The following is an 18,959-nucleotide window of genomic DNA, read 5'->3' as shown; positions in this document are numbered from 1 at the left end:
AAAATTTTGATAAATGAAAATGTACCAGAAAAGAGGACTGTGGGCCAAATATCAGCTCTCTAGAACGTATGGAACCAAGAAAATGAACGGCTCAAAGATTTGAAAAGGGACAAATAAACAAAGTTCAGATGAAGTTAAATAAAAGTGTGTAAAAAAAAAAGAAGAACTTTTCATTTCCCAACACCATACAGTACAGAATTGTTGTTGTCTTTAAAAATCACTTTCATTATAACACCAGGAAAACAAAATGTCAATGACAAAGGATTTGAAGAGGGGGATCATCAAGATAGTTTTTGTTTTGGGGCAGTATGATAGCTCAATTGGTATCTAGCTTGATAGATAATGCATCAGCAGCGGTGCGACATCTAGAATCCCGTGATCTTTCAAATGGGATCATTGGGATGTAAAGGGAGAGAGAGAGGGGGAGAGAGGGGGAGAGAGAGGGGAGAGAGAGGGGGAGAGAGAGGGGGAGAGAAAGGGAGAGAGAGAGGGGGAGAGAGAGGGGGGAGAGAGAGGGGGGAGAGAGGGGAGAGAGAGGGGGAGAGAGAGGGGGAGAGAGGGGGGAGAGAAAGGGAGAGAGAGAGGGGGAGAGAAAGGGAGAGAGAGAGGGGGAGAGAAAGGGAGAGAGAGAGGGGGAGAGAGAGGGGGAGAGAGAGGGGGAGGGAGAGGGGGAGAGAGAGGGGGGGAGAGGGGGAGAGAGAGGGGGAGAGAGAGGGGGAGAGAAAGGGAGAGAGAGAGGGGGAGAGAGAGGGGGAGAGAGAGGGGGAGAGAGAGGGGGAGAGAGAGGGGGAGAGAAAGGGAGAGAGAGAGGGAGAGAGAGAGGGGGAGAGAGAGGGGAGAGAGAGGGGGAGAGAGAGAGGGGGAGAGGGGGAGAGAGAGGGGAGAGAGAGGGGGAGAGAAAGGGAGAGAGAGGGGGAGAGAGAGGGGGAGAGAGAGGGGGAGAGAAAGGGAGAGAGAGAGGGAGAGAGAGAGGGGGAGAGAAGAGAGAGAGGGAGAGAGAGGGGAAGAGAGAGGGGGAGAGAGAGGGGAGAGAGAGGGGGAGAGGGAGAGGGGGAGAGAGAGGGGAGAGAGAGGGGGAGAGAAAGGGAGAGGGAGAGAGGGGGAGAGAAAGGGGGGGGGGGGGGAGAGGGGGTGAGAGAGAGGGGAAGAGAAGGGGAGAGAGAGGGGAAGAGAGTTTCTCCTTTGTTGAACTCACACAAATGTGAAATACACCATGGTGTTTTAAAAAGAAAAGAGCAAACCAATGTGTGCGAGCACCATGGCCAAATTTACTGTTTGAGGTTAGTTTATAGTTATCACAACTTGCAGTAAGCAGTGGTGGTGGGGTGTGGTTAAAGCACAGGCAGGGGGGGGATCAGGTGAGGCCCATCTTGGAATTCCTTTTTCATGTCATAAAACAGGCATTACACTCAAACTGATCGTGTATGTATACGATAAGCAAATAAGCTCGAACAATTCATTTGAAATTCATGATTGCAGATAGCTTCAAAACTTTTAGGACCCATCCACTTATTACGTACGCACATAAGTCAGACATATTGACTCCTTTCTCTCTGGTATGCTCCAAACAAGCCTTTTCCCTTCCCTTCACTTTTCTAATCTTTTCCCGAATTTCCTGCCCTTTTGTCCCCACTCTTCTCACCTTTCTTTCTATTATCGATCACCCTGTATACCTTCTTTTTCTCAATTTAAATTTTCTCCATTTCACCCTCATCAAGTGTATACATTAATATATAAATTGTGTCTTATTATTTGCACTGCCTCGTCCAATAAGAGAATAAAACTTTTGAAATGAAGATTTTCTTTCAACCTTGATCACAAATATAATTTAGGAAGAAAACTGCAACATGAATCTGTGGTTTACAAAATTGAACCAGTGTAAGATCTGTGCACACAGCAGGACCTGTCAGGCACAGACGAGCATGTCGCCACCTCTAATTGTCTTGCTGGATGCCCTGCCACTGCGATTGCAATAATCACCGCATCCTCCATGGTGGCTATCCATCAATTCAGGATAAAATTGCTGTTCCGGGGATGGAGTGGGGGGGTATTTCGATTCAATGCGTGGTTCACATAAAGACGGTAACCTCTCGGTCAATGCGGCTCGCCATGTTAGCGCGCATCGCCGGTTGACGGTTCCAGCATGTAAAGTGTCCAACCCCAGCGGACTTCAAAGCAGCAGTGAATTACAGCTACTTCTGGAGACAAGTTTCCGAATTATTCAACAGTGGGGAACTCGCTTTCTGTTTGGATGTTACTTTCAAGATATGCACAAATGATCCCCATCTCCCCAAACCCTAAAAAAACAAGTACAAAAAGTTTTAATTAAAACAAAAGCCGCGTCGATGTTACACAATGCCTAGATGCAGCTGTGCCTATAACGTCGATGTTATAGGCACAGGACATTCCTATTGATTCGATTACTTGATGTTATTTTTGTGCAAAGTGAAAATATATCTCGGCAATTTCCCGTGTGTGGCGACGAATTTTTAATATATCTCAGCATTTTCCCGTCTGTTATTTCAGGCGGTGTATGACTGACCATGCCGCGATTTAAAAAATATATATCTCGGCAATTTCCCGTGTGTGGCGACACGTGAACGAAGCTATGCTAATCTCTCCACATTATTGTGACGACGTATAAATTAAATATTTCATCGTGACGATTGTCATCAAATGGACGAATTTTTAATACTAGGACGTGCCCGTACGTGGGTGCCCGTTCCTTGCCAAAAAAAAAAAAAAAAAAAAAATTGTGTAGGGGTGTGTGTGTGTAAACATCCTAGGGCGTGCCCGTACGTGGGTGCAAAAAAACATGCGTGCAAACAACAACAACAAAAAAAAACTTTGAAACCACGTGGCAGTAACGACCACAGAACACCCCCCCTCTATTTACATGAATGGTTTGGTCCATTCGCAACGACCACAGAACCCCCCCCCTCTATTTACATGCAATGGTTTGGTCCAAAGCGAACGGTTTGGTCCATTCGATGTGATTCGATGATTCGATGTGAATGGTTTGGTCCATTCGCAACGACCACAGAACCCCCCCCTCTATTTACATGAATGGTTTGGTCCATTCGCAAAGCCAAAGCGAACGACCACAGAACCCCCCCCTCTATTTACATGAATGGTTTGGTCCATTCGCAAAGCCAAAGCGAACGACCACAGAACCCCCCCCCCTCCCTCTATTTACATGAATGGTTTGGTCCATTCGCAACGCCAAAGCGAACGGCGAACGGCTAAATCGCCATAGCTCGGTAAGTACTTGTCCGATTAATTTCAAACCTTGAAAAGGCACATCCTCGGGTCCCCAGCAATATACCTGGCAAGTTTCAAGTATATCGGACCGGTAGTTGTCGAGAAACAGCGGTCACAGACAAACAAACACACAAACACACAGACACACAGACACACAGACACACAGACACACAGAGATTGCTGGAATTATAGATAGATATCTCGGCATTTTCCCGTCTGTTATTTCGGGCGGTGTATGACTGAGCATGCCGCGATTAAAAAAATATATATGTCAATGGATTTGAAGTTACAGGCCTTTGAGAATTCATTTCGTTCTATAAAGGGCAACTTTCATCGGATTTTCTTCCCGTTTTTTTTCAACCGAGTCTAAAACTATGTTGGCGACTGTGAAAAATGAAATATATCGAATTTGATTTGAAAGAAAACTGTGTGAGAGGAAGACACCACGGGCGGCCTACAAAACAGGCCTCAAAGCTATGCGAGTTAATAAAATGGTGGATATTTGTTTATATGAAGGCTCTCCCAGAATGGGTGGAGCTATGGTTCCCAGAATGGGTGGAGCTTTGAGGTTTTGTCTTCTCTGCAAGAACCCAAGAACAACAACAAGAAGAAGAAGAAGAAGCAGAAGAAGAAGAAGACGTGGTAACAACAACAACAGCAGAGTGCACTCTATGAGCAGCGTCTGCGACGCGGCTAAAAATAATAATAATAATAATGGATGCGTCCTGAGTGCAAAGCTGAGATTACACGAACTCAATCATGACGTTTAATTACTGAACACGATTTAGATACACAAAGGAGAGTGAACCGTTACTCGAGTACAATGAGGACGGTTACAAGATAAACTAGAACGGCGCTCAGGAGCTGAACAGTTTACGTTTTGTATCCCACTGCTAGGCCGGATCTGGATTCGGACCCGAAACAAATCGAATCGGCTTGTTCTCGTCACCGAACCAACTGATCCACCTAGTTTTGCCATAATCCGTCCATAACACTTTGAAACATCATGCTATATATAGTTTTTGACCCGATCACTCAATGGTGAAGACCGACTTTATAATTTCTATGATGTAGATCCGGATTCCAATTTTGAACAAAATTGAATCAATTCTTCCGTGTCACACACAACCTGTCCACCGAGTTTCGTCCGAATCCGTATACAACGTTTTGATATATCGTGACACACACACACACACACACACACACACACACACACACACACACACACACACACACACACACACACACACACACCATTCAGAAAGTATTCAGACCCCTTCACTTTTTTCACATTTTGTTATGTTGCAGCCTTATGCTGAAATCGTTTAAATTCATTTTTTCCCTCATCAATCTACACTCAATACCCCATAATGACAAAGAGAAAACAGGATTTTAGAAAGTTTTGCAAATTTATTTTTTTTAAACAAACTGAAATATCACATTTACATAAGTATTCAGACCCTTTGCTATGACACTTGAAATTTAGCTCAGGTGCCTCCCATTTCTCTTGATCATCTTTGAGATGTTTCTGCACCTTGATTGGAGTCAACCTGTGGTAAATTCAATTGATTGGACATGATTTGGAAAGGCACACACCTGTCTATATAAGGTCTCTCAGCTGACAATGCATATCAGAGCAAAGACCAAGCCATGAGGGCGTAGGAACTGCCTGCAGAGCTCAGAGACAGGATTGTGTCGAGGCACAGATCTGGGGAAGCCGACAAAAAAATTCTGCTGCATTGAAGGTTCCCAAGAGCACAGTGGCCTCCATAATTCTTAAATGGAAGAAGTTTGGAACAACCAGGACTTCCTAGAGCTGGCCGCCCGGCCTAACTGAGCAATTGGGGGAGAAGGGCCTTGGTAATAGAGGTGACCAAGAACCCGATGGTCACTCTGGCTGAGCTCCAGAGATCCTGTGTGGAGATGGGAGAAACTTCTAGAAGGACAACCATCACTGCAACACTCCACCGATCTGGGCTTTATGGCAGAGTGGCCAGACGGAAGCCTCTCCTCAGAGAAAGACACATGAAAGCCCACAGAATCTTGTTTCTCACAGTCTGAGAGTCCTTTAGGTGCTTTCTTGCAGACTCCAAGCGGGCTTCCGTCGGCCAGAGTGACCATCGGGTTCTTGGTCACCTCTCTTACCAACGCCCTTCTCCCCCAATTGCTCAGTTTGGCCAGGCGACCAGCTCTAGGAAGAGTCCTGGTTGTTCCAAACTTCTTCCATTTAAGAATTATGGAGGCCACTGTGCTCTTGGGAACCTTCAATGCAGCAGAATTTTTTTTGTAGGCTTCCCCAGATCTGTGCCTCGACACAATCCTGTCTCTGAGCTCTGCAGTCAGTTCCTTCGACCTCATGGCTTCGTTTTTGCTCTGATATGCATTGTCAGCTGTGAGACCTTATATAGACAGGTGTGTGCCTTTCCAAGTCATGTCCAATCAATTGAATTTACCACAGGTGGACTCCAATCAAGGTGTAGAAACATCTCAAAGATGATCAAGAGAAATGGGAGGCACCTGAGCTAAATTTCAAGTGTCATAGCAAAGGGTCTGAATACTTATGTAAATGTGATATTTCAGTTTTTTCTTTTTAATAAATTTGCAAAACTTTCTAAAATCCTGTTTTCTCTTTGTCATTATGGGGTATTGAGTGTAGATTGATGAGGGAAAAAATGAATTTAAACGATTTCAGCATAAGGCTGCAACATAACAAAATGTGAAAAAAGTGAAAGGGTCTGAATGCACTGTATATATATACATATACATATATACATACACACATTACATATATACACATACACATATACATACATATACATATACATACATATACATATATATATGTATATATATATATATATATATATTGTTGCGGTTTTGAGAACCCACACTTGTAAATATGACATTATTAAAGGGTTAAAGGTAGCACCCCCTAGTTAGGCCACAAGCAACATGTAGGTCACCATAGGACTTCAGTTATTTCATTAGTATGTGTATAGATAAGGCCATGTTTCCAATAGTTGAATCTGCGTTGTGTCAATCAAATAAGGAGTAGGCCCCATTCCATTCATTTTGCCAGCCTCCCTCTCCAAGCGACGCCATTAAGCACGCCCTCCTGTCTGTGCCCCATGGCCCTCCCAATTTGGTACGCTCCTCGGCCAGCCGCCGCAGCCTTAGCTGCCTGTGAGCTTACTCAACGCCGCCATAAGCCACGAGGTAAAGCCCGGGAAAGGAGGCGGAGCACAAGAATGGAGGTGTGGCCACGTCAACCCACCATCAGGGCATGGCCGGTAAGCGATGACCAGCCAACCAGGGCTGAGGTAAGATCGCCTGATAGGCGTGGCTTTTGGGCTGGCGGAGCGATCGCTGCTTGAGTTATAAAAGCGCGAACGCAAAGCCCTTTCACAGGACTTGTTGGAGGCGTGCTTGTTAAAGAGGACTGGTTGGAAATGCGCATTGAGAAGGACTTATGAGAAGCATTGGTGTTGAAAGAGCCTGTTGGAAGTACGCTTGTGAAAGGACTCTTGTTGGAACCTTGTGCTAAAGCAGGACATTGGAGAGAGGGGGCGTTTGGCACGAGTGTGCACTTATTACATACGCCGCTAGGACACCAGCCTTCCCCCTGTTATATAATTGTCCGTTCGTGTTCCACTACACGCGGAGCTGCCTGCTGGGTTTCGCCCCCTGGAACGGAGCCTGGACGTGCTGGTGACCATCAACCATCTACAATCCCCGTGTGAGTGTGTATGTGAGACGGGCCCGTTTGTCTTGGGGTATTAAGAATAAGACTGTTTAAGGCTGTCCTGTGTGTTTCTTCTTCCTCTTCCTATCCTGTACATTTCTTTCGTTTCCTCTTCTCCTTCTTGTAAACTGTTAATAAATTGCCCTGTTCTTTCTGGTTTCCTCTTATCCAATCGCATCCGTCTTTTCTCTCATTGGGTAAACGTGGCACGATCGGAACCGCCATAATCGGGTCTAGTCATTGTTAATGGCCCGAATCGCGGCTCGCTTCGCTCGGCGTGTCCACTAACGCCATGGTTCGGGCGGGAGTTATTTCCCTGCTTCGCGGTCGGTGTTCGTAATTATGTATTAGGACTAAGTTGACCAATAACCCTACCTAATACCGACCGGAAGGAGCGTATAACTTCCAGGACTCGCGTCGGTTAGATAAAAGGACAAGGGGATTAACCCCCCCCCCCCCCCCACCTTGATAAGGGGAGAGCCGACGTTCGAGATCTGTAACAGTATATATATCTTACTATAATTCACCAAATGTCTGTTCGTCTGTCTGTCTGTTCGAAGGTACCGTAAAAACTGCTGAACCGATCTCAACGATATTTTGGGTGGATAATCCTGGGATCTCTAGGAGTAAAATAGGCTATTTAGTTTTCCCAATTTCAGCTTTGCCTTTAGTCTCCAGCATTCTCAGGTTCGGACTCCCGCATAACATTCGCGTTCGCATAACGTTGATTGTTCTCATTGTGACGATGTTTCTTTCCCGTGTGCCGCACAAACGGCTGCACCAATCGCTGCACGGTTGCACCGATCAAACTCGGTGACATCGGACAAAGACCTTTTATAAGGACACGGGTTGAATCCCTGCTTCAGAGAATTCTAACCCATTTTCAACTGAAGGAAACACGTATCGGGAGTACATACGACATAGCGATTGTGAACACGATTAGTTTAATCTCCACATGAGAGAATTCCACATAGCTATTTGGGCGGTGAATATGCTAACAGGTCGCTGTCTCCATCGATCTTGCCAAGGCCGTAACAGCTATTGGCTCAAAATCCTTTTAACTGCTGATTTGTAAATTTTACAATGAAGGAAACACGTATCGGGAGTACATACGACATCGGGAGGACGAACTGCACGGATCTTCAGTATCAAGCTTAAATCTGTCATGGCGGATCTGAAGAGCGGAATGCTTGGAGAAGTGGTGGGCTACTTCGGCATGAAGGAGGATCAGAAACGTGGACTCCCACACTGCCACATCCTGCTGATACTTGCTCCCGCATGACGTTATTTCCCCGGGTGCCGCACAAACGGCTGCACCGATCAAGATTGAAGGATGTTTATATAAATCGTTTGAAAGAAAAAAAGCCTTCAATTTCTGATATTTAGCCTTTTCATTTGGGCCTCCCAATTGAAGCCCCGCCCATAGGGCGGGTACCATTGTTAGTATATACGAATTGGAGCTGCCTGAAGACCCTTTTAAGTGGAGGACCTTTCCCCAACGCATGATATAATAACCCGAAATAAGGGGATTAATAAGATTATGGTCTTCTACGAAATAACTATTCTAAGGGACCTGTATGGTGGTTGCCATTACTTTTTAGTGTTTTCTCAAAACCGCAACAATATATTAATGAAATTAGCAGATAGGCTCAATACGGCATCATCCGATAACATCCCCCACAAACAATGGGCAGAGTACCCCCCGCAACTATCCACAATGCTCTCGATCTTACATACACAGATTGTGTCCTCGATCTCGATCATTGTTCTCGTCCCGTTGCTTTGACCTGCGTTTTTGAGTCTCGCTCTGCTCATCATTCAATCATGGCTCCCAAGCTCAAGACCAGCGCCGGAGATGCATCGACTACCAAGAGGAAGAATAAAGTGATGCGCTTCAGCAACAAATTGGAGCTGCTCGACCAACTTTCGAGAGGAGAGAGTGCGGCCTCTGTGGGCAGGCATTACGGCATCAACGAATCCATCGTTCACTATATACGGAAGAAGGAGAAGGCGTTTCGTGAGAAAGTTTAAGCGAGCGCTGTGTAGAGTACGAAAGTGGTCACCCATGTCCGGAATGTCACATGGAAAGGATGGAGAAGACTCTCAGAATATGGATCGAGTACAACACGCAGACGAGGGACTTCATGCTGAAAACCATGATGCTGAACCAAACCCGCTCACCGAGGACGAGTTGGAAGCCATTCCAAAGGTTTCCGAGGAGGAGGAGGTCGGCAGAGATGAGGAAGAGGTGCCAAGGTCCAACCTCACTGTCCAGTTCCTGGGCGAGTTGCTGCAGGACAAGCGGGCGCTTGTTGGCAGGGTGCAAGACGCTGACCCAGTCGTGGAGAGGTACCTCAAGTTCAAGAGGGGCTTGGATGATGTGCTGCTCCCGTACAAAGAGCTACATCAAAATGTTGGGCAATTTGTCAGGCAGCTCCCCATTTATTACCCATTTCTTCAGCCCTGCTCCCACCTCAAGACCATCAACACCCTCTCCTGTTGCCCTCTCAGCATTCTCACCAGCATCCATCCTCACCTTCTTCTACCTCTCCTGGTTCTCCCTTAGTGCACGCTGTCCCATCATTTGGGTCGCCCTTAAAGTCCGAGGAATTCATGGGATTTTAATTCATCACCATAATCATCATCACAATCATCATTTGAAAGTTGCGTGTATTTGTGAAATAAAAGCTTTAAATAGTACATGATGGTGTTGTGTTTTTTATAGTTTCACATTACTGTATGGTTAAGCACTTTTAATAAACTGTATGCGCATTCCTTCAATAAATTGGAAATGGTACCTGGTTTGTTTTTTTTTGTACGCATTTTTTGTGAAACTGTGATTATGTGCATTTGCCGTAGACAACATTAATTTTTAAACTTAAAAAAAATTCCTCCACAAATCAGGAACTACCGGGAACCTATAACCTATCCAACCTTTCTCCATTGAAACAATGCCACAGCATACATTTGCGGGGTTTTCATCAACCTTCGCGGATTATCGTCGAAATTCTCAGGATTTGCCTCACCATTCGTGGATTTTGCCTCACCATTCGTGGTTTGGTCCTCTCTATTCGCAGATTTTCTTGACTCGGGAACCTATCTCTCCCCCCCCCCCCCCTCCCCTTTTTTCCATTGAAACAATGCCCTCCTATTCGCGGTTTCGCAATTCGCGAATAGCAGGGTCCCACGGAATATATACAGTCATGTGAAAAGGCAAGTACACCCCGTGTAAAGTTTTGACTTTTTCAACATATTTCAACATACAGCTATTTGATCTTCATTTCAACAATATTGATAGATAAAGGTGATATAATATAACAAATATCATGAAACATTTACATTTTGTAGTCCATTGTATAATTTAAATAAACATAAATGCAAATTTAGCATGTGGAAAAAGTAAGTGCACCCCTACATTTATCACTCCTTCAAATACCTAAAATTAGAATCAGGTGCACCAGCTCAGGTGCAAATGATTAGAACATCGTTAGAGAGGATCTTGGAGGAACCTGTCTTATTTAAACCTCAGACATTTAGTTTGGTTTGCTCTTTGTTGTTGAAGTGTGCGTGGTCACCATGCCTAGATCAAAAGAGCGCTCTGAGGCCTTCAGAAAGAAGGTTATAGATGCCTACGAGTCTGGGAAGGGATTTAAAAAGATCTCCAAACAATTTGAAATCAATCATTTGACTGTCCGGAAGATCATCTACAAGTGGAGAAGATTCCAAACAACTGCCAACTTGTTCAGGCCAGGCCGTCCCAGCAAATTCAGCCCGAGAGAAGACCGCGAGATGCTGAAAACAGTCTCTTAAGAACCCCAGAATGTCATCATGGGACCTACAGGTAGCTCTTGCCACTGTTGATGTCAAAGTGCACGAGTCTACCATTAGAAAGAGGCTGCACAAATTTTATCTACATGGGAGGTGTGCCAGGAGGAAACCTTTGCTGTCCAGAAAGAACATCAGGGCAAGACTAAAGTTTGCCAATGAACACCTAGTCAACGACCAGCACTTCTGGAACAATGTGCTCTGGACAGATGAGTCAAAGGTAGAGCTATTTGGCCACAGTACCAGAAGACATGTTTGGCGAAAACCAAAGACAGCATTTGACTACAAGAACCTGATACCAACTGTAAAGCATGGTGGTGGAAATATTATGGTCTGGGGCAGCTTTGCTGCATCAGGGCCTGGGCAGCTCACCATCATATAATCCACTATGAATTCTTCATTGTACCAGAGGGTGCTTGAGGATAATGTGAGGCCATCTGTCGGAAAGTTGAAGCTCAACCGAAGGTGGACCTTGCAACATGACAATGACCCTAAACATACCAGTAAATTCACCAAGGAATGGGTGAAACGAAAGAAATGGAGGGTTCTGGAATGGCCAAGTCAAAGCCCGGATCTAAATCTCATCGAGATGTTGTGGGGGGATTTGAAACGAGCTGTGCATGCAAGAAACCCCTCAAACATCGCACAGATGAAAGAATTCTGCATGGAGGAGTGGCCAAAAATATCTCCCAGTCGATGTCAGAGTCTGGTAGACAGTTGTAAGAAACGCCTACTTGAGGTTGTTTCTGCCAAAGGGGGCAATGCCACCTATTAGAGCCAAGGGTGTACTTACTTTTTCCACATGCGAAATTTGCATTTATGTTTATTTAAATTATACAATGGACTACAAAATGTAAATGTTTCATGATATTTGTTATATTATATCACCTTTATCTATCAATATTGTTAAAATGAAGATCAAATAGCTGTATGTTGAAATATGTTGAAAAAGTCAAAACTTTACATGGGGTGTACTTACTTTTTCACATGACTGTTATATATATACCATCTCTCAATGGTGAAAAATCACTTAAAGAATTCTAGTAACCGGATCTCTTCACCAAACTTTGTCCAAATCTGTCACAACCTTCTGAGATATCCAGTTCACAGTCAGACAGACAAACAGAGAGTTCACAGATAGACAGCCACCTTTGGTGGCAGAGGCAAAAATTACACATAATGCTCATGGACTGGTATATAAGGAAAAAGAAAAGTTTTTTCCCCCCTCGAGTGCAAAATATTGTAAATGGTATAGTGTGGAGTAACACGCTAGGATTAGCTCAAAAATTACTCAAAGACAAACAAACATGAGGGCTAGGTGCTTCTAAAAACTCAAACTGGACAAAATATGTGGCTCGATTCAACTTCTGAAAAAAGACTGACGTAAGAAATGAATCTATTACTAAAACAAACCGTCTGTGTGTCCATCACGCTTTATTGTAAAGGGTTCCTTGAATATGCGTAGATTGACAAATATGCTATTAATCGATTTACTTGGAACAAAAATTATTGTCCGTTTCATCACAAATATACCTGTGATGCAAGTCCGTCTTTGGGGAATTGAGGAAGAAGAAGCAGGATTTTGAGCTTATTGCATCGCTTCCAACGGTCACATTTTTTATTTTATTTTATTTTTTGTATACAAGATCGAGGCTCGTGAAAGAGCTAACATTAATCACACAAAAAGACAAACCGACACACAAAACACAAAAAACAAGGGGAGCGGCACACAAGATGGGGAGAGAGGGGGAAGGACACAAACACAACATTTGAGAGCAGGGACATCGGGAGGACTTGGGGGGAGGTGGGAGAGGAATAAAACATATGAACACTGCAAGGACTCTGGGGTGAATTACCGGGGGTAGAAAAGATCAAGGTTTTCGATGGGGGAAGATAAGAGATGGTGGTGAACAGCTGTTTTAAAGACCTGGAGGGAGGAGTGGGATTGAAGGGAGTGGGGGAGTTTGTTCCAGAGGCGGGAGAAAAGGGGAATGAAAGAGTGAAGGTGAGCAGAGAGCCTAGACTTTGGCAGTTTAACCATAAGAGGGTTGCAGGCAGATCTTGTGCGACCTGAAGGAATATTGGGGTGACAGAGCACAGAGAGAGCTGGGGGAGCAAGGCCGGAGAGGAGTCGGTAGAAGACAGAAAGACCACCAACCTGCCTGCGGTGAGTGAGTGAAAGGCCCTCGGAGTTGACTACATCGCAGGAGATTCCAATGATTCTGAAAGCTTTGGCCTCAACAGCGTGAAGCCGAGCAAGGTGTGAGGCAGGAGCACCAGCCCAGAGGGGGGAACAGTATTCCATTGAGCTGCGGATGAAAGCCTTGTATGTGGTGAGGAGCTCAGGTGTGCTCAGGTGTACAAGCTCAGGTGTACAAGAATATTGTATTCTTCTACGACAACAGGACCCCTTTAGAATGAAGCGTGACGGACACGGAAGGAACACTCAAAATTAAATATCATAATACTTCTCGAAGCAATATAAAAATGTATAAAAGTACACGGAAAGAGCGCACAAACAACAACAACGAAAGCAGCAACAACAACAACAATTATGTGGTATCAACTTTTTTCGCATTTCACTTCATTTTAGATCCTCATTGAGATTCACAGATATACATGAAATATGTAGGTGAAGTGCAAGATGCTGTCATTTGGTTAAAGCCGTCAGCAAAGCAACAGTTATACATGGCTAGTAACAGGAAAATTAAAAGGAAGAAGAAGAAGAAGAAGAAGAAGGAGCAGAGAAAAACAAAGAAAGTGAAGCAGATCAAGTGATAAAGGTCAAAACTGAGGTTTGATATTTGCTAAAAGATCAAAAACCACAGCATAAATTATATTTCCAAGACCTTTATAGTTGACACACAAAACTAATTTGAAGAGACAAAGATTTTAAAACTACACGGGAAATCAAACAAGAATCCAAACCTGCTTGCAATCACCAGGATGGCTGTAAATAATGGAAATGAAGCAAAATGAAATAATCATATGACTAATTTAAAAATAGAGAAATAACAAAAGAGGAGGAGAACGAGAACAAAAAAAGGAATGAATAAGGATGGGTCACCAGGAAAAACATTTTTCAGGCCTGAAGTTGTCGATCTCAATGGAATTCAAGCACTTACAAGGAACTCAAGGTGGAAACAAAACCTCAGATCCCACATTTTATATTGAAATATCAATTTGGAAAATTTACAATTAAATAAAAGAAAATGATTTTTTTGTGGATACAGTGTTGAGGCTCATCGAGGAGCTAGAACACGTAATGGAACAGGACGTAACAGAACAAAAAGAACAGGAGGAAGAGTGAGTGGGGGGCCCACCAACAGCAAGGATTAGGGATAAAATAGAGGGAGACTTGGAGAATAATGGACGTAGTGAAGAATGGGATCAAGAGGGGGGAACAGGAGGTAAACAGCTGCAAACTCACAACCACAGAAGTGGAAATAAACACAGGAAACCTGGAACTGGGGGAGGGGGGGGGGGGAGGAAGATGAATGAGGTAGAAATTAGATCATGGTTGTGGATGGAGTATGCCCTGAGACGGTGGTGAAGATCGGTCTTGAAACACTGGAGCAAAGAATGGGATTGAAGAAATTGAGGAAGCTGGTTCCACAGGCAGGGGGAGGTGGGGGAAGAGGAACGAATGAGTGGAGGTGAGCAGTGATTCTGGAAATTGGTAGTTTTACCAAAAGGGTGTTTACTGGCAGATGACGTCCACCCTGTAGAAACGTTGGAGAGGAAGGGGGGGTGGGGGAACAAAGTACAGAAAGGCAGAGGGTGCCAGACCAGAAAGGAGGAAGTAGAAGACAGAGAGACCACTCACCTGTCTGTGATATAAAGATGACAGTCCCAGAGATGCAGTCTCAACATGGGAGAAAACCAATGATTTTGAAGGACTTGGTTTCCATGGCATAAAGCTGAGCAAGGTGTGAGACAGGGGTGCCAGCCAGGAGGGGAGAGCAGTACTCCATCAAGCTGCAAAGGTCAGATGTACAATGAAAGACTTTACATAACGGATGCCCAGTCGGCGGCTGACTTCGGAGGCCAACTTTGATACTGCATGTGGTGTACCCAAGAAAGATGATGGCATTATAGTCTCAAAATGAACTGACAGTCTGAGATCAGGCCGTTGGAAAGAAACAAGAAGGATTTGATGTCAACTACGATGATATGCATGCATTTTATGACCTTGCTGATGACTGGAAGTAAGCTAATAGGTCTGTTGTATAGAGGATCAGTTTCTGCACCATTTTTACGCAATGAACTGATGTTGGCTGATTTCCAAGCAGATGGAAGATGACCTTGGGCAAATGATAGGGTGAAAGGAACAGAAAGGGGATATGCAACAACAGACCAGGAAAAGAGCCGGATTTTAGGACAGGTAAGTTGATGCCATCCGACCCAGTTGCAGAATCCCACTCGAGGGTTGAAAGAACCTCTCCCACCTTCTCAGGTGCAAAAGACAGAGTCCAGGAGCAGTTGGGTACAACCGGGAAGGGTGGGTACAGAGAGTGACGGGTTGGGGACACAACATACGGAAGCAAAACATAGAATTGAGGCATTCAGCCTTCTCACGAGCAGAGTCGACTGTGGGGCCATTTGAGGAAAGGAAGGAATGGAAGGAATGGAAGGAGAGCAAACACCAGAGACTGACTTAACAAGGCGCCCCTAGGTTTTAGAGGAGGGAGAAAAGTTTGAAAGTTTATTCTTGAGGTTGAACAGGTGTTGTTTTATGGCTCTCCAAAGAGTGGACACACACATGTTGCGAGCTTTACAGATGATGTTAAGTTGCCTTGAGTCAGATTTGCCTTCCGGGAAGAGAAGGCAATGTTTCAAAGGAACTACCTCACCACAGGATTCAGTGTACCCTGGGTGGGAGGATGGGTGAGATAACTGAGGACAAGATGGGATGAAACTGTGCATAAGGGAGAGTCAGTTTCTGTGGAAGAATCCCCAGTCTGCATCAATATCAGGGGTGGTAGACAAAGGAGACCAGTCCTGAAGTGAGACGGCTGCTTGCAGTCCCTGTCAGTGGGCCTGAGTAAAATATCAGACTTGCTGGCATTTAGGCAACTCTGAGAATGGCCAGAGAGATGTTGACCTTCACAAGCACATGACAACATGAATCATTGAAGCAGAGGAAGAGCAGAGGAACATTGGCGGGAAAGGTTTGAGAAGGATGAATATTAGTTCAATTATGAGGTTTTGAGAAGCCTGGTGTTAGGCTTAGCGGTTAGGGTGCTGGCTTGGGATCCTAGGATCCTGGGTTCGAATCCTGGTCGATCGCTAAATTAACACCAGGGGGGTTGACTCAGCCTGTCATCCTTCTGAGGTCGGCAAATTGAGTACCAGGTTGCTGGGATGAATGATCCCGGTGTGTACCCCGGTTTAGAATAGGTACACCGTATCCCTGCGCATCGTAAGAGGCGACTAATGGTTGGCGTCAGGAAGGGCATCCGGCCATAAAAACATTGCCTCAAACAGGGAACCATGATTGTCATGGGGCCCGCAAGGCTAACCCCTGCTCTAGCGGGGAAAATGGCCTTAAAACGATCATTCATATTCATTCATTCATTCATTCATATGAGGTATTGAGAATGGAAGGGATAAAGAATGAACGAAGGAAGGTAATAACAGACAGAATGAGTTGGTGATTTTTTTTTTTTTGTAGTAAAATTTTATTTTTTTAAGCGATTGAGAAATAAAATAGAAAGTTGAGGAGAAGGAAAGGACGAGGCCTTGGGGTGTAGGCCCGATACTGAAAAGGATACAAAATTGGATAATACTCTAAGACACCAACAAGATGCGATAAAGACATTGAAATTTGATGTAAACAACGAAAAGCACAGGGATGAAATGATAACAGAAAACACGCTGGCTCAAGTCTGGAAACTCAGGTTTGATGATTTTCAAGGCGGCACGTATGAAGCAACGTCCCACCACAACATTAAACTGAAGCAATGCAACAAATTCAAATACAGTTGTGATAGCAATTCGACTCGATTCTTATTTCCACCTGGAAACTTCAGGCTGCCTACTGTTTTATGGAGCATTTCCACCGGAGCTATTTTGTGAAGCTAAACCGATGTGGTGCAGCAGATAAACACAAAAATTGTGCATTTTATGAGAAAAGCATGACATTTTTAACATAGTGCATACCATAAGGTTTATTTTCAGATGTGGAGGGAAGTCAGATTTGACCTTTGAGAACCGTGAGGTCAAATCCAAAATGGCCGCCAGTCCACCGAGTCTAATGTTCAAACGCGCTTAATTTTGGAACCAAATAGTGTAGAAAAACATTATAGGTGTCATTTCCAACTAAATTGGGGATGCCCAGAGGTGAATGATGCTTTCAATGAACTCCTAGGCATGCCAAGTGAGGTCAGTGAAGGCTCTGTTACTGCTAGAGCGATTTGTGGTGCTGATGTACGATAGAACCAGTGAGAGCACGGAAGTGAATGATGCCAGGAAACAGCTCTTCACACCGAAGTGTAGAACTCTAGAGAACATTCCTCCAACCAAGGCAACACTCAAGCAGCACATCAAGCGCACTTGCTACCAGGCCAACTGTTGTAACCAGGCATTGGTCATGGATCCAGAGATGCCAGACCCACCTGACTGGGGCTGGACAAAAGAGACAACTGGGTGGCAGCCTCTTTGGACCACTCTTCCTGAAGCATCAAAATCGTGCCATGAATTGATCGACTGTGGCTGCAGGAAAGGGTGCACTGGACGCTGCAAGTGTGCCAAAGCTGCATTCAAGTGCACTGCACTGTGCTTCTGTTCTGGAGACTGTTAGATTTTGATCATTACCAATTTTCATCATTGCACTTGATTTAATGAAAGCTTTGGTGGACATACTTGGTTAACTACAGTTATTTTTTCAGAGGTTATTGCATCATTCCTTGCAGTGTAAACACTTTTTTTTCATCATTTCTGGTCTTTGGGTGTTCTGTACCTATCCCTGTACCTGAAAAAATTAAGTTTTAAAAATTCAAATGAACTTTTTCCAATAGCAGTTCCAACTGCAGTATCATAAAAATAGATATTTAACGTAATTTGACCTTGACCGTGACCTAAATGCATGTCCTTGAGTTCTGGCGATCTCAAAAGTATCACCAAATGAATGGGCATCCCCAATTTCGTTGGAAATGACACCTATAAGCGCGTTTGAACATTAGACCCGGTGGACTGGTGGCCATTTTGGATTTGACCTCTCACGGTCCTCAGAGGTCAAATCTGACTTCCCTCCACATCTGAAAATAAACCTTATGGTATATACTAACTATGCTAGAAATTTCATGCTTTTCTCCAAAAATGCACAATTTGTTAAAATATGAGAGCTTATCCGCTGTACTAGTGTGAGACAGTGTAATTGTGCAGCCACCTGCGGTATAATGTTTCGCACTACGTACCACCAAGCTGGACCTCTGCTTGTTTCTTCAAGAGCCTCAGCAGAGGCTCGTCGAGCTCCACCTCGCCTAGCCGTGATATCAACTGCTCCTCCTGACGGCAGGTCTTTTCCTGGCCCGAGGCGCTGGAAGGCATGGTCCGTTGTTGCCCGAGGCCCATCAGAGCCACCTCGAGTGCCAGGGTGAGGCATGATTCGCCATCGCGACTGCCCACGAAGGGTGTATGACGGAATGTTGAAGAAGCAACTGCACACACCAAGAAGAATATTGAGCAAGTCCAAAATGTTTTAATGTCCAAAACTTTTTTTATGTTTGTTATTTTCGGGGGAGGAAGGGTAGAAAGGGACTACGTGCTCTTTTGTTAGGGGAAGCGTACGAATACTTCAAGTGCTCCTGGGACATGTCAGCTAATGGCTTCGATCCCAAACAGCATCGTTTTCAAGGTACACAGAAAAGCAAGTAATGTTACATTTAGATCCACTGAATCATTATATCCTATTATATCCATTGCAGAGAGTAGACCAGCCATTAACTCTGATCTTCACACTGACAGCAGTTAATCTTTTTGACACACTGCCTGAGAGGCATAAGAATAGACAAAAATTCCACTGCAAATACATAAACATGATAAACACGAAGATGTAAAAGGTATAAAAAGAGGGGGGGGGGGGGGAGGTTTTTACCAGCGTCACTCACAGCACAGTTCAATGAAAGGT

The 18,959-nt window shown here is 44.5% G+C and overlaps 1 protein-coding gene across 2 annotated transcripts in view; it reads right to left on the bottom strand.

Annotated features, from left to right (window-relative positions):
- LOC137425193 (zinc finger SWIM domain-containing protein 5) overlaps positions 1-18,959 on the bottom strand; it is a 237,436-nt gene that overhangs the window by 46,124 nt on the left and 172,353 nt on the right. For both annotated transcript variants that reach the window (XM_068113368.2, XM_068113377.2), the window contains exon 9: positions 18,247-18,489. In XM_068113368.2, coding sequence (XP_067969469.1) covers positions 18,247-18,489 — 243 coding nt within the window. The remainder of the gene's footprint in view (positions 1-18,246; positions 18,490-18,959) is intronic.

Source organism: Myxine glutinosa, chromosome 1 (assembly GCF_964187855.1).
Source record: "Myxine glutinosa chromosome 1, kmMyxGlut1.1, whole genome shotgun sequence".
In the NCBI taxonomy this organism is placed as follows: Eukaryota; Metazoa; Chordata; class Myxini; order Myxiniformes; family Myxinidae; genus Myxine; species Myxine glutinosa.
The sequence above is the reverse complement of the archived record's forward strand: the minus strand, read 5'-3'. Positions and strand labels throughout refer to the sequence as shown.